The sequence below is a fragment of the Cyprinus carpio genome, chromosome B5 (assembly GCF_018340385.1).
Source record: "Cyprinus carpio isolate SPL01 chromosome B5, ASM1834038v1, whole genome shotgun sequence".
Lineage (NCBI taxonomy): Eukaryota > Metazoa > Chordata > Actinopteri > Cypriniformes > Cyprinidae > Cyprinus > Cyprinus carpio.
The window spans coordinates 3,319,033-3,334,616 of NC_056601.1; the positions used below are offsets into that span (position 1 = coordinate 3,319,033).

The 15,584-nt window shown below is 37.0% G+C and overlaps 1 protein-coding gene across 2 annotated transcripts in view; it reads left to right on the forward strand.

Moving 5' to 3' along the window:
- Positions 1-1,029: 1,029 nt before the first annotated feature.
- The window catches only part of coro1ca (coronin, actin binding protein, 1Ca), a 46,424-nt gene continuing 31,869 nt past the window's right edge, over positions 1,030-15,584 (forward strand). The window contains exon 1 of one of the 2 annotated variants that reach the window (XM_042723642.1): positions 1,030-3,544. In XM_042723642.1, the coding sequence (XP_042579576.1) occupies positions 1,045-3,544 (2,500 nt within the window). In that variant the 5' untranslated portion in view covers positions 1,030-1,044. Of the gene's footprint in view, positions 3,545-4,340; positions 4,493-15,584 lie in introns of those variants that run through there. The other variant, XM_042723643.1, reaches the window with a different exon arrangement.

The window sequence follows — 15,584 nt, forward strand, 5'->3', positions numbered from 1 at the left end:
AATCAAATAAATAAATAAATAAATAAAAGATCCTTAAGATTTAAGTATGCTCCTCATAATTTATAACAATTTCATACTGAGCTCTAATCTACTTTAGCTCAATTTTTTTTGTCTAATAATTATGGCTTTGTTTGTTTTCATTTTTTACTTTTTGTGAGTTTTTGAGTATCTCATAATGTTGACTTTTTATGTAAGAATTATGAAGTTGTATATTTTAATTATGATCAGCCAAAAACGTTTTTTTTTTCTTAAATGGTGAAAATATAATCAATTTATATATATCAATACTTTTAATACATAAGTACATTCAAAAGTAAAAAAGGTTATACTTTTATTCAAGTGACAAAGAGTGCATTTACTTTTATTGGTAATATTTCAGCAGGGCATCTGAATTTTAATTCATGTATAGTACTTCATCCAGTCAAGTGTTATTTTAGTATCAGTGAGATACTATAATAGTTTTATTCTATTTGATCATTTTTAATTTGTTTTTAATTTTGTTTTCATTTTAATCTTAGTTAAAGGTTTACAGTATATTAGTTAAATATTTAAATTAAGTTTTAGTGGCTTCGTTTAATTAGTTTTTTTTTTTTTGAATTTTTATTTCAGTTTTAGTTTTATATTTTAGTACATCAAGTTAAACTAAATGAAAATGATGAAATGTTGCTTTGGCAACTAGCTTTTAGTTTTTTTTAATTCTAATAATCCTGTCAGCCCGCACTTTGAGCTTTTTAGTAGTTCATTCCAGAAACTAAGAGACTTTCCATAAAGTAAAATGACAAGAGCAAAAGATCAGGTAAAGCAAACAGAACTAGTCAGATTTGACCGTGATTATAAGAATGAGCTCATCCGAAATGACAGGCAGAGACAGATAGGTGAAAAAGACAGTTAGTGAGCTTCTCACTGTGTACAGGGGAGTGAAAGTGTGGAAGAATTTCAGATAAACACTGGCACAACCTGCGTGCCAGAGTCAGGCCATCATTAACATCCTGTGTTCTGCAACAACACACTGCCAATAACATCTCTCTCACTTTTTTCCACAGAATGGGACAAAACCAGGGCAAGGAGGGGGAGCTAGGGCAGGACAACAGCTCTGCAGGACTAGAGGAAAAGGGACCAAGCCCAGACCCTGGGGGGGCAAAAGAGGAAGGAAATCTAACCATTGAAACTCATGGTGTCGGGAAAGATGAGGAGAACACAGCCGGTGGAGGGTTGGACGGAGGCCCAGGCAGGGAGTCACCATCACCTACACCAGTGCACGGTTTGGATTCTCATGATAAGGTGTGCGCTCCCACGGATGGGGGGGTTGCCGAGGGAGGAGATGGCGTGAAGGAGGGAGGAAGAAAGAGTAGTGAGGAAGGCAGGGCTGGACCGCTGGCTCCACAGCAGCTGAATGGAATCGCACAGTCTGCCAGTGAACCAGACCACGAGAGAAAAGACTTGGAGAGTACACAAGAACACCGTCAGGGGAACTTTAGGTGTGACCTTCCTGCTAAGGACAAAGTTGAAAGCGTTTGCAAAGGAGAAAACAAGAGTAAGAAGTGCGCTTCACATGTAAAGAACGAAATGGAGTCTGTCTGTGGAGATGACGACAAGCTAAAGAGCCAGGAGGAGGACAGAAATCTCGATTGTCAAGCTACCTGTGATATTACAGGGCCTACCTTGCAGATTCTGGAAGAGAAGGACAGCAACAGAAATGTTCACTTCACAGTCCAAGACCAAGCGTTAGTCATTACAGAAAACAAGCTGAAGACCAGCATGACTGAATCGCAAAACAAGAAGCTGATTAACAAGCCCACAACATCAAACCTCGTGTTGAACTCACAAGCGGAAACATCAAAGGACATCACTGAGGCAACTGAGCACAGCAATGAAGAAATACAGAAGAAGCTGCCAGAGAAGAACGTTGAAACCCAAGGGTGGTCAGTGAAGGGTGTCTACGGAGCCAGAGAACCAGAAACCTCCAGCGCTGAACGCTCGTCCCTGATGAATGTAGACACCCAGGGGCGGTCAATGAAGGATGTCTGTAGAGCCAGAGAAAACGTTACGGGGCGTCAGCCAACAGATGATGTCATAAAGACCAGATTTACTAGTTCATCTCTGGCAGGTGCGGATTTACCATGCAAAGCTGTCAGTCTGAACCTAGAGGACCTCAGCGCCTTAGAAGTGGCATCCAAGAAGAGCTATCGACAAATATCTGCGGGTGAATTCACACAGGACGAGCTTCAGAAAGAAAGACAATTTAATGTGTCAGACTCGGAGAGCCCTTGGACCAAGGAACCTTCACTTGGGAGATCACCCGCTGGAGGTCATAAAAATAAAGATGGCATGAGAGAGACCGAAGAAAGAGAAAATCTGGAATCTGCTTCAAAGGGTCCCTATCATTCCCATGCAAAGAAAACCCAGATAAAAGATCTTTCTCTGCGTGGAACAGAAACGGAAGAGGGTTGTTTTGTGACATCTAATATTGCCAGTGTAGGAACGCGGGGTGAAAACAAACCACGGCTACAAAGCTATGAAGATGAGAAATGTATTGCATTCTCCGAAGACATTACAGATTCGAACCCCCCTTGTAAATATGATGTTCAAGTTATGCAAAAAAATGAAAAAGAGGATTTCCCTCTTTCAGCAAAGGCCAAAGTACACACAGAGAGAAGTCTGGAATGGTTTCTGGCTGAAGCAGTGATAAAACCCCTTCCAGAGACAGTGAAGGATACTACACGTGAGATGGATCCAGAATGTTCCTCTTCTGTAAGTGCAGTGATTGATGTAGAAGATCCTACAAAACAACAGAGGATTGTGGGAAACGCTAACTCGGGCAACATGACATCATCAGAGAGAGACAAGGTCAGCAAGTCTACTATCAGCTTGCGTAAGGAAACATCTGCAACTGGTTCCATCTCTGAGCTCATTGCTGATCCTGAGACAACATCAGGTTGCATAAATGATAGGCCAAGTGTGGTCAAGAAAACAGAAGTCACTCTGTCTGGTTCTTTTCCGCTTCGAGAAAAATGTTTTTTGAAGGTTTCAACAAATGCGTCAACCCATTCCACTTTAAGCCTGACAGACTTATCCGGTCAGGTCCGGGATGGTTGTGCTGCTGGAGCTGCTTTAGCAGACAATGCAGCAAACACATCTGCTGCACAAGATGTGCAACATTCCTCCTCCATGTGCAACCTTATAAGTATGCAAGCTAACGAGAAACAAGATAAAGAGCAGAACAAGCTGTCGACAAAATCAAATTGTTGTGTGTTAGAGGAGAAACATTCAAGCCAGCTTGACCAAAAGCACGCAATGGAAAGCAGCCCAACTGCCATCATGGAAGCACCACAGGGTGCACAGAAAAGACATGTTTCTGATATGATAAAGGAAACTATTGAGTTGCAGAAGAAGATGAAGGAGTGGACCAAGCCAGCTGAGGCCCGGGTCGATCTGACCTTAGATCCAACACAGTCTGTGAAAGTGTCACAGATGAAAGCAGCATTTGATCCACCGAAGAAATCACCTGAGAAAGCACTAGAGAGAAAACCTTCAGTAAGAAAAGGTAGGAACACTTCTGAGACGGATGCTATTCATGTAATTCCCTTGGGATGGAGCAGAAATCCCTAATGTTGCAATTAAACCACACCAAAATGGCATGCTTACAGTACCATATTATTTGTATTTTTACATACTTTTTTAAAATCATATTTCAATTCAATTCAAGTTTATTTGTATAGCACTTTTTACGATACAAATCATTACAGAAAATTAAGTTTCTACAATATTTAGTAGTAGCTTATCATGTATATTTGCATTGCAAAGCCATTAAAATAGCTAAACATTATTGACTTATAGTCAGATTCTTATACATTAATGTTGGAGGATCATTCTTAACATAAATTGTTATAAAACTATATAGAATATTGTTTATTATTAACCAAATGTATTTATTTATTGGATGTAGGTATGCAGAAAATAATGAAATTGTGTATCCCAGATCCCTGCATAATGGTGCCATCTTGTGGAGATCTCCCTCGACCTATAGGTTGAGTTCAAACAAGCAAACAGATATCCAAAACATACCTGTTTATACCTCATTGTACTCTCACCATGATACTATCAGCTTACTAATCGACGTAATTTAACGTTTACTGACTTCACTGTATGTATGACGTCCGCAAACTGGTTCTACAAGTGAGTGCAGTCACGTCGTCCACATCGAACTCATACCTGTTTACGCTCCGAGTGGGCAGGGCTTCGATGAATAGGTTTTGTGATTGGTGACCTTTGACGCCACTCGTTCCTCTTTCGTCTAATCACGTTCTTCGTGGGGCGGGGAAAACGGAACAAGGCGTGGCTTCCGGCGAGTCTCGGACAAGTTGAGTGAGGCAGAGGCAGAAGCATAGGGAACATTCGCGCGGTCGGTGATTGCTGCTGGGAAGCTAAAGCTGTCTTTAGTACAAAAATAAAGTCGGGCCTGGATATATTTTTTTCTACGACAGCTGAGAAGGTAAGAACAGGCGCATACTCGTTCTGTCACGTTATGTTTGTATCACGGAGGCGAAGATAGCATTGCTGTGCGTAAGTTTAAGGATCTGTCCATGCGAAGGGATCATGGCAGCGTGGATCAGGCCAGATGGGCTGCTCTGCAGTGCTCAGAACGGGGGATTGATTTAATAAATTTCATTTCTGAACTGACATGCTTTTAGGGTGGAACATGTAGTGCTGTGATCTGTATGGAAGGATTAGTAACCCTTTTTACTTTGTGTTTAAGCAATGCGGGAAGCGAAAGTTGCTGCAGCTGGGTCTATTTGAATTTTTGAATTAAAACTAATACTAATAGTAATGATAATACGAAATGTTCGTTTTTTCTATTTTCAGTTGCTAGTTTAGAATGTTAGAATCTTTCATTTGAAATTTGAAATTGGAACGTTCGAATCTTGGAATCTTTGTTTGCTGATCACATTAGAAGAACAGAGAGCGAGTGATCACTAAACAAATAAAGCTTCAACGAAAGTTTAACCACTTTAATTTGCAACCAAAGCCAGTGTGATTTATCTTAATTTTTGGCAACTTTTAGCTTGCTTTGCTGAAGTCAGTTGTTAGAACTGTCAGTGGGGTCTGGTTTGTCCTCTTTTCACTGCTCAGAGCAAAAATGAAAGACTATATCAGTAAGAGATAGAAAGGTCAAGCTTTGCAACAAATGATATTCAGAAAAAATGCAGAATAATCAAATTCGTTTAATCAATCAATACATATGCAGAGAAAAATGTAGAGAGATTAGTGGCCAAGACGTGTTTAAACAAGTTGGCTGAACTTCCTGTAGGTGTGGATTATCTTGTTAGATCCAAGAGGGTGGATGCATTAAAATCATCTTTGAAACTTAATACAATGTGATGTCTGTGTGCAAGTTAAAGTTTTAAATATTATGATAGGATTGGCACTTTTGAGAAATTATGTTGGAGGGATGATGTACTTGAGATAAAGTCTTATCATTAAGAAAAAGATGTTTTATTCTAAATGGAGCGGGTCGCCCCTTTATGAGCGCTGCCATGTTGACAACCTATGATTGTTCTTGTTGTACAATTGACAGACTTATTATTAATAATACATTTCATGTAAAAACAGAGCTGAGACTGAGAATAAATGCAGGGACATCTGTATATGTATCAGTTGAAATGCATAAAAACCAGATAAATTTGAACAGAAACTTGCTTCAGTGCAATGTGGTTTCTATTTAAAACCTTCCCTTTTCCTTAGAAGCACTTCAGTTTTTTTTAAGATTAAAAAAAAGCCAAAATGTTTCTGTAATTTCAGCTGGAAGAACAAAAGTTGTTTGGTTGTCATTGTTCCATTCAGTATGACTCTTAACCTCAGGTTACTGTCTATCCCTGTAATAAGCGTAATATACTATAAGATATTTTAGGTTAAATTGCTCTTTTGTTTTGAGTTGGTGAGTTTGACTGCTTCAGATCCACCCTAAAAGCGTTAGTGTACTGTCTTGGAGGTTTACTTGTATGTGTACTTCTTGCATTAACCTTCAGTCATCTCAAAGGAGGAGAACAAGTGTTTGGGCCACTACACCCGGTTAGTGTTTTAGAGAGTAATACGTAGCGTGGAGGGTTTTCTGTGGTTACCCATGTGTCAACCACACTGTAATATTGTCTGGCTTGTTTCAGTTTGACTCACTAACTTGCCAGGCAGCAGGAAAGAATATAAAAATAATGAAACCTCAAATGCCGTGACGTATTGTGAGGCATAAAAAAAGTTTGTTTAGAAATCGAAGAAATGCCAGATATGTTTGTATCGACTGCTTTCTGTTTGCAGTATTGCAGACTGTTTGTTTTAACTTTTGGCATTTACAATTCGATTTCATGGATTTCATTTATCAGTTTTATTTTTTTTTTTATCGAAGCAGAAGGATGAAAGAACTCATTGTACATGAATTAAAGTGCATTATGGTTCAGTTCTAGCCCTTTTTATTCCTTTGTTCTTGTTTTGTCATTGCTGGTGCATGATATAGCTGGAGGCCACGCTGAAGTCTTGACATGGTAATGTTTGGGCTGGCCGTCAGAATGCATCAGCCTGTTTATGCATGTGGACGCCATTGCATCGGCTCCTCTGTGCCTGTTTCCTTGTGCTTCTTAGGAAATAGGTCAGGATGCTGGGTAAAATTAGTCAGGAGATGCAGGAAGTTGCCGCAAGCCTGGAGAGGATGCAGTTTCGAGAGCGTGTGTGTGAGAGAGAGAGAGAGAGAGAGAGAGAACTGGACATATATAGGCAGGGAGAACCTGTTGAGAGTTTTCAGGAAGTTTTGTTTCCTCTAAAGACCTGACAGTTTCAGGTTGCATTGCACATTTACCAGATAACGTTCTTGTGTTAGCCGCACATCCTTTAGTCTGCATTCATCATTGAGCGTTATGATGGATATCTCACCATCAGCAGGTATGCAGACTTATGCAAACTTTTTCAATACCTGCAGCTGTCATACAACATTGTCTTTGCTGAAACTCTCTTGTTGCTCATTTGAGAAAGATTTGCCCTATGTGACATTGATTAAAAACAGTTTTATAGGAATTAACAGGTTAGAAGCATCACTGAAGTCTTTTGACATCTCTACCCTTAGTTTGATTTGCTTCTGTTCATTGTTTACCTGCATAGCATTTAGAGGAATAGTCAAATGTTACATTTTACAAGCTGTAAAAACACATTGGCAGGTGAAGTGTCAACAAGACACTTTGATTCCGAGACTATGGATCTTCATTAGCTAAACAACAGATCCAGATTTTGAGCTCGGTTCTGAATGCTACATTTCATGGCACTTTATTTGTTGTAGAGTGAGTTTGTGTATATGCATATCCCATTAGATTTATAAATCTGAGCATTTAAGCATAATTCACAGGTTGTAAAGTATAACCAGCATATGTATTCGTCTGTAAAACCTAATGTTTTCCTAAGGTGAATAATGATGTCATAGATCTCATTTCTAATCCATATTTAGGGCTCTATAAATTCCTTCTTTTTTTCCCCACAAATTCTATTTAAATTATTTATTTACTTATTTTCTTAAATTTGGCTTTTCTGATTAAATATTTCTGGATTCTGTGTTTTATGATTTGTTATACATTTATAATCAAAAACTTGTAATGTATGAATGCACAGAACTTAATCTTTCAATGTATTCAAATTCATAATTTGATTTTTTTGACAAAGTGCTGCACAACAGATGTTTACAGTTTAAATAAAAACATGATTAAAAATAATGTTACACTCCTAAAAAGTGTTTTAATAACTGTTGTTATTATTTTAAAGTACATTATACTATACAATAGGAGTGGGCAATATGGCAAAAAATCTTATCACGATTCACGATTTTATCATGATTCTTTGCCATGTTGGTTTTACTATTTTGCAAGTTGTCAGAGCAGTAAAGCCAAACTAATTTTCCTATTTTAAAAACAAAGCCTTAATAGAATAAAAAAGAGTGGCAGATATTTAGGCCAAAGTGGGTGAAAATAAAAATCTTTGGCATTGTTTTACCTTTGTTATTAAAAATAAGAACAAAGATATACATGACAAATACACATAGTATACAAATAAAACAAAAAGTGCTTTATTTTTCAGTTACAGTATGTGTATAAGAAGTAGCATTCAAGGAATTGAATTAACAAATATGAAAATAAAACTCAATACATCAATTATACATTGATTCTTATTAAAGCAACTGTATTACAGTTTTTTTTGTTGTTTTATTAACATTAAAGGGATAGTTCACCTAAAAATAATTCATTTACACACTCTCAAGTTGTTTTTAAACCCGAATGAGTTTTTCTTTTGTTAAACATAGCCCCAAATATTATTTTGAAGAATGTGGGTAACCAAACAGTTGCTGGTACCCAGTGACTTCCACAGGATTTCTTTTTTAGCCTTACTATCAAAATCAATGTGGACCAGCTACTATTTGGTTACCCACATTCTTTAAAATATCCTCTCTCGTGTTCAGCACAAGAAAGAAATTAATACAGGTTTGGGACAACATGTGAGTGAGTACAAAATAACAGAAATGTAATTTTTGGGTGTACTATCCCTTTAATGACAAGCGGCAGCATGTTTAGTCTCCTGTCCCTTTAAGACCTGCATCATCTAATACACGGGCACGCATTAATTTTTCTCTCAACTGTTTACTTTCACTTTAGACACAACCAGCTGTGTTTATATGTAAACCATGTGTGTTTTTGACAGTATTAGATGTGAAAGATAACTTTACTTCATATTAGTAATCAGGTGCTGTTTTTTTTTAGCGCTCGTGCTTCAGCTGAAAGAGAAAGCGCTTGTCAGAACTGCATGCGAATTAAATGTTTAACCGGCAAGGCTTTAAAGCACATGCGTATAATGTACTTTTGTGATTGAGAATAAGTGTCTTGTGAGTGTATCTATCTCAGAGTTAACATTTGATTTGAATGTATATCGCATTGTGCAGTATACTATATTGAGATGGTGGCGCCAGAACTGCAGTTGATAGAATGTGCGCTGTAGCGTGAATGATACTACGATATTTCTTCAGATCATGGAGACATTTTACCATCCACAATCAAAAATCGTTGTATCTCAAACCCTTATTGTACAATAATAATATATTTGTCATGATTTCTTCAATTTAAACCAAACTTTTATTTTTGCAAGTTGTAGTGAAAACCTTTTGTACAGTAGTTTTTATCACATAAAATGGTGTAAAGCTTCTGAAGTGACTTAGGGATCAGCTCTGAAGATGAAGTTCATGTTGTCATATAGTGAGTGTGACAGCAGAGGTATCGTGTGTCTTTTTACTTTTTATTTATTTTGCGACAATCTGCTTTATGTTTAGGGTCCTATGATTTCCATGATTTGGAATTGTGGAATCCAGTCATAAAAATGAAATTTAATGTAATGTCTCAGAATTTGATACATTTTGGTTGGATAAATCAAAAGTAGGCCAGTGCACTTAAATCAAAATGCGTTATGGACTAATGTCTGTGAATAATAAGCCTCAAAATTTAAATATGAATATGTAACCAATAAAACGGAGTCTAGAAATATTCACATGGGGGAAAAAAATGGAATCCAGAAAAATTAAAACAGAATTTGCAAAAAAATAAAATAAAATGGAATTTGGGAAAAAATAAAATTAGGCCTACATATTATAAATTCCATGATTTATGACTGGGTTCTGTGATTTTTTTTTTTTTTTTTTCCTATTTTTTTTTACCCTTGTTTTTTGTAGAAATCATAGGACCCAACTTTGTTTTTTTGTGATAATACAGTAACTGCTCTCTGAAAAAGTCAAAGTCAGTTTTAAGTCACTTTTATGTAAGACCTGATTGCAAAATAGTTAGCTGGTGTTTTAAGCATTGCAGCTGAAAGCAATGGCAGAGATTCTCATACACTTGCATCTTATCTCACTGTTATGAAAGGCAGCTAAATCCTAGCTGGAATTCCATCACAGTTGCCCTCTTTGGCCCTGGAGCAGGAAGAGGATTTAGGTGGTGTCATCCCTCTGCTGTATCCCCTATAGCAAATGGCATTCAGAGTGGCCCGTGGCTCAGCAGGCTGTTCATTCTCATGTCATCCAAAACCTGTTGACTACTAATGCCTCTGTGCACAAATTTCTGATGAACGTTTCAGTTACAGTCAATGGACACTGAAACTTTCAAGCTTCAAAAAGCACCCAAAGTGTTATAAAAGTGGGCTGCATGACTCGTGCTGTTATCTCACTGTAAGTCCACTTTTATTATATTTTATTTGTGCTTCCATATCCTGATTTGAAGCTTGAAAGTCACTGTCCTCATTCATTCTTGTGGCCTGTTTGCATGGTGAATTGGCTCCAATTTTTATATCTAATCCACTGATCGGCTACTGCGAATATGGAAAATCTAAGATTTAAAGGAGTTGTCAGAAAGGTGTGGGATTTATTTTACAGGCATGGCTACCCAAGTTATTTTGCCCTATGCCTATATATTGTAAATTCCATGATTTATGACTGGGTTCTGTGATGTGTTTTTTTTTTTTTTTTTCCTATTTTTTTTTACCCTTGTTTTTTGTAGAAATCATAGGACCCAACTTTGTTTTTTTGTGATAATACAGTAACTGCTCTCTGAAAAAGTCAAAGTCAGTTTTAAGTCACTTTTAAGTCACTTTTATGTAAGACCTGATTGCAAAATAGTTAGCTGGTGTTTTAAGCATTGCAGCTGAAAGCAATGGCAGAGATTCTCATACACTTGCATCTTATCTCACTGTTATGAAAGGCAGCTAAATCCTAGCTGGAATTCCATCACAATTGCCCTCTTTGGCCCTGGAGCAGGAAGAGGATTTAGGTGGTGTCATCCCTCTGCTGTATCCCCTATAGCAAATGGCATTCAGAGTGGCCCGTGGCTCAGCAGGCTGTTTATTCATTCTCATGTCATCCAAAACCTGTTGACTACTAATGCCTCTGTGCACAAATTTCTGATGAACGTTTCAGTTACAGTCAATGGACACTGAAACTTTCAAGCTTCAAAAAGCACCCAAAGTGTTATAAAAGTGGGCTGCATGACTCGTGCTGTTATCTCACTGTAAGTCCACTTTTATTATATTTTATTTGTGCTTCCATATCCTGATTTTGAAGCTTGAAAGTCGCTGTCCTCATTCATTCTTGTGGCCTGTTTTGCATGGTGAATTGGCTCCAATTTTTATATCTAAACCACTGATCGGGTAATGCGAATATGGAAAATCTAAGATTTAAAGGAGTTGTCAGAAAGGTGTGGGATTTATTTTACAGGCATGGCTACCCAAGTTATTTTCTGATTCGAGAACGGATAAATGAACTCTTACTGAAATGCCTGAGGGAACAGAAACTTGCTGTCACCGGTTGCACCGCGCGATGAACCACACCCTGTCAGACGAGGAAGCAGTATTATTACTTGTTCACTTAACATGGTTTAGCACAAGCTAATAAACTTCAGTTTAAGTGTAAGCCACAATCAAATTGTCACACTCACATTCAAAGGTTTTATGGAACGAGCTAAACTTCAGAAAGGAGAATGATAAGGTCATGATTTGTATAAAATAGTTGTGGCTTAATAAATGTGAGAATGTTCAGTTCAGTTACCATTTTTGAATTTGTTTTGTAAAAAGTATATTTAATGTGTTATATTGTATATTTTTAACATAAAAATAAAAAAAACATTTTGTATTTGAATGTGTTTTAAAATTTAATTGGAAAAAAAAGGCTTTTCACACGAGATGCGGCAAGTGGCAGAACCGCGCCTGCGCCGAAGTCCCAGGGCGGACTTTATAAAAGCCCAAATTATGCCACCCCTTAGCTTTGTACACCAACAGCGAACTTTATTAACGCTAACATTAGTGGCGTGCCCTAATGCTAGTATTTCCTGTCACTGTTTAAATTCAGAGATTAAGACTGCTATCTAGCAGTCGGGATATTAATTCAAAACAACTGCCATAAATATTGTATGAATTTTTTTTTTATTTTTTTTTAAATATCGCTTTTCTGTTTTTGAGAATCAGTAAAGTATCGGCAATCAAAATATCGCGATACTCACATGTATGTTTTTTTTTTTTTTTTTTTAACACCCCTACTGCTTAAAACCATTGTACTTTTTTTTTTTCAAGATTTGATAAATAAAAAGTTAAAGAACACTATATATTTATTTTTAAAATGTATAGTATATATAATTAACAAAATGAATGAAAAATAAACATTTAAATGTTTTAATGACCCCAAAATTTTGAATATTTACAATATACTCAAAGTGATTTTACCATCATAGAATTTCAGCAATACTATGAATATACATTTTTTAAAGCATAATCAAATTAGACAAAATATTTCATTGTCACATAAGGGCGAGGGATGTGTCAAGTTTAGTGAATGATGGGCTTTTCATTTCAGGGAAACTCTCTGCAGAGTTCAGTGGGTTCAGACTCTGTGCAGGCCTGCAGATTAATCATCTTTATGTATTCAGTCAGAGAAGGCATTTATTTGGATTAGAAACATGGTATCAAGCTCTGGTGTGATGACATCAGGACTGATCAGGGTTGTGCAGCCCAACACTTCAGTTGACCTTCCCTCTGGGTTTGGCCTTCATGGTGAAGAGACAACAGGATGTGACAGCAGTGAGCGTCCTTAACAACATTCCCATATCCTTGTAGTGGTGTATATCAGGGGTCAGGGTGCCATAATGAGCCCAGTAAATATACGAGATACGAGTAGTTATACGTTTTGGTATATATATATATATATATATATATATATATATATATATATATATATATATATATATATATATATATATATATTCCTTTTGGTGAATGTATGGTGTTTGAACTGAGTCAAATTGTTTTCTGTTTTATATTTCAAAATGTAATTGCCCTTTGATGGCAAAACTAAATTTTCAGCATTCTTCAGTGTCACATGATGCTTCAGAAATCATTCTGATATGTTGATTTTATGCTCAAGAAACATTCCTTATTATTATTATTAGTGTTGAGAAAAGTGTTGATAATTTTTTGTGAAAACACTGATATTTTTTCCACCCATGATTCTTGGATGTACAGAACATTCAAAAGCACAGCATTTATGTGTAATCAATCTTTTGTAACATTATGAATGTCTTCATGGCCACTTTTGATCAATGTAATGCACCCTTGCTGAATAAAAGTAATTATTTCTTTCAAATAAAATTGTACTGTTCTCAGACTTTTGAATGGTAGGGTGCACCTATTGTGCTACTTCTGTTGACAACTCTTGTCACCTCAAAATGATGTTGCCCTTCTATACTGATCCAGATCATACTTTTCTTTGGAAAAGTTCTTCCATCGGTTTTTGGATAAGGCCTACCCAGCCTTCACTCTCTGTGTTTCACCATGGATCCGGCAGACCAGTGATGCCACAGTGCTGTGTTACAAGGCTTCCTTTGTGCACGGCTGGGTTCAGGAAGTGAAGGAATCGCCTCAGATGCGTGTGGAGGCGGTATCACTCTGATTCATTGCCCAGAACTCAATGTGAAGTGAGAGTCGCCACAATAGAAAGGCATTTCCCCTTGTTGGTAAAATGAAGCTTTGATCAAGATCATTTTTAGGTCTCTCAAATAATTCCTAGTTGTTCTTTTGTTGCTCCTGCTTCTGTTGTACAAGTATAACCGCGATTAGTTTCATTCAAGCATCTCCGCTCTTTTCTGACATCTGTTCACAAGGAGACAGTAGCTGGATTGATTTTGCGGTCAGGAATCTATGAATCATTTAGTGACTTGCTTGCAGCGCTTATCCAGTTCAAGATTTAGATGAAGTAGATCTTTTATCCTTCTCTTCATTAGCCAGGGATCCAATGTTCAATGTTTTAATTATTGGAGGCATTGTCACTGTGAATTGCTGATGTTCAAGTGAAAATGCTGTGAAGAAAACATAGATGACACTTGAATTTTATCCAGCGTGGAATGAATGGATTATAAGAAGAGCCATCTGTAACTACTTTTGTTTATGTAGGCAGGCTACTAACACGGCTGGTGTGACCGTGTAAAATCCGTCCTCGGTTCTTTGTGGTATTATTTGTGCAGTTTTTAATGGGTGAGGAATGTGAGTGCAAGCACTGCCTCATTGTTCTCATTACAGCATTCCTTGGAAAACTGTCCAGCAGCTTTCTGGACATTTTCTGGAATTTTATTGCAATAGTGCCCAGGGCCAAGCAAAGTAGTTGCAATCAGAAACTTTTACTCTACATCATTGTTTATTAGTTATTATTTGCATTGTTCACTTTTTTAATTTTGGGGTGGAGTAACCCTTTAACTAAATAACAGAAAATTTAAGACAAAACATTTCAATGTTTGTTACTGGTAAAATAGGAAAAAACTAAACTTTTCAAATAAAATATTATAATGTGTTATATTATGTAGGGACTGCTAGGAATGTACTTTTACTGTTTTTCACCATAAATGACATGGCTCTTCATAGTTAGTACTTCTGAAAATTATAAACCTTAAATTATTTAACAGAAAAATTCAAATTGCCGTTGGCTAGTAAATCACCAAAAAATCGCCAAGATGATAATAGTTGAGTGCCAGCTAATGAGGTTGCGGTTTGCGCATTAGTTCCGCCCACTACCGGAAAACCCGGCAGTTCTTAAAAGCTGAAAAAATCCTAAGGAAACTACAACAAAGAATATCGTTTACATGTAGCACATCAATTCTCTCTCTCTCTCTCTCTCTCTCTCTCTCTCTCTCTCTCTCTCTCTCTCTCTCTCTCTCTCTCTCTCTCTCTCTCTCTCTCTCTCTCTCTCTCTCTCTCTCTCTCTCTCTCTCTCTCTCTCTCTCTCTCTCTCTGCGTGTGTGAGAGAAAGTGACGAGTCGTGCGCCTGGCTGTGAGTAAAATCAGAGAATTTATTAGCCATTGGCTAATATAAGACATAATTTGGTCGCCACATTGAAAATTTTGTCGCATATGTGAGTGATTTACTCGCAATATAGAGGGTTGTTACTGTATTCATTGGTAACTTATTTTTAACCAATTAACAAGTTTTTACTGTAGAATATTTACGTTTGTCTTTCATCTTGTACAATATTAAGAAATAGTATGTATAGACTCTTTGTGTCTTCAGTAGCCCATGAAATAAGCTGTTGTAGACATTAGGAGTAGCGTAATCTGTCAGTGTTGTTCAAGATTTGTGAAATGTTTAAGAACAATGGTTTGCGGGAACATTCTGTAACTCCTTTTGTAAATGTCTGCTTTTCTCTTTTTGCTGACAAAAGTGCAAGCTGAAGTAAACATTGACTTTTTCTGGTGCTGTTCAGTCTTGGTGTGTTTGTTTGTTGGACGTGAGCTGTATTGTCAGTTTGTGCAGGGAAAGCTGGCGACATTAAGCAAGGCAGATTCTTTGAGATTGAACCAAATTGAATGGGTAAATGACACTCTTTTTTGCAGTTATCACATTTTACTTGAACTGTGCTTGATCTGTTGCAGAGTTTTTTTTGGTCAGGGTTTCCATCTGTTTTGTTGAGCCATGCAATGTTATTTTGTTATAAGAATTTATTAAAGCAGCAGTATTATGCTTTAAAAAGTTCAAATTGTAAACATTT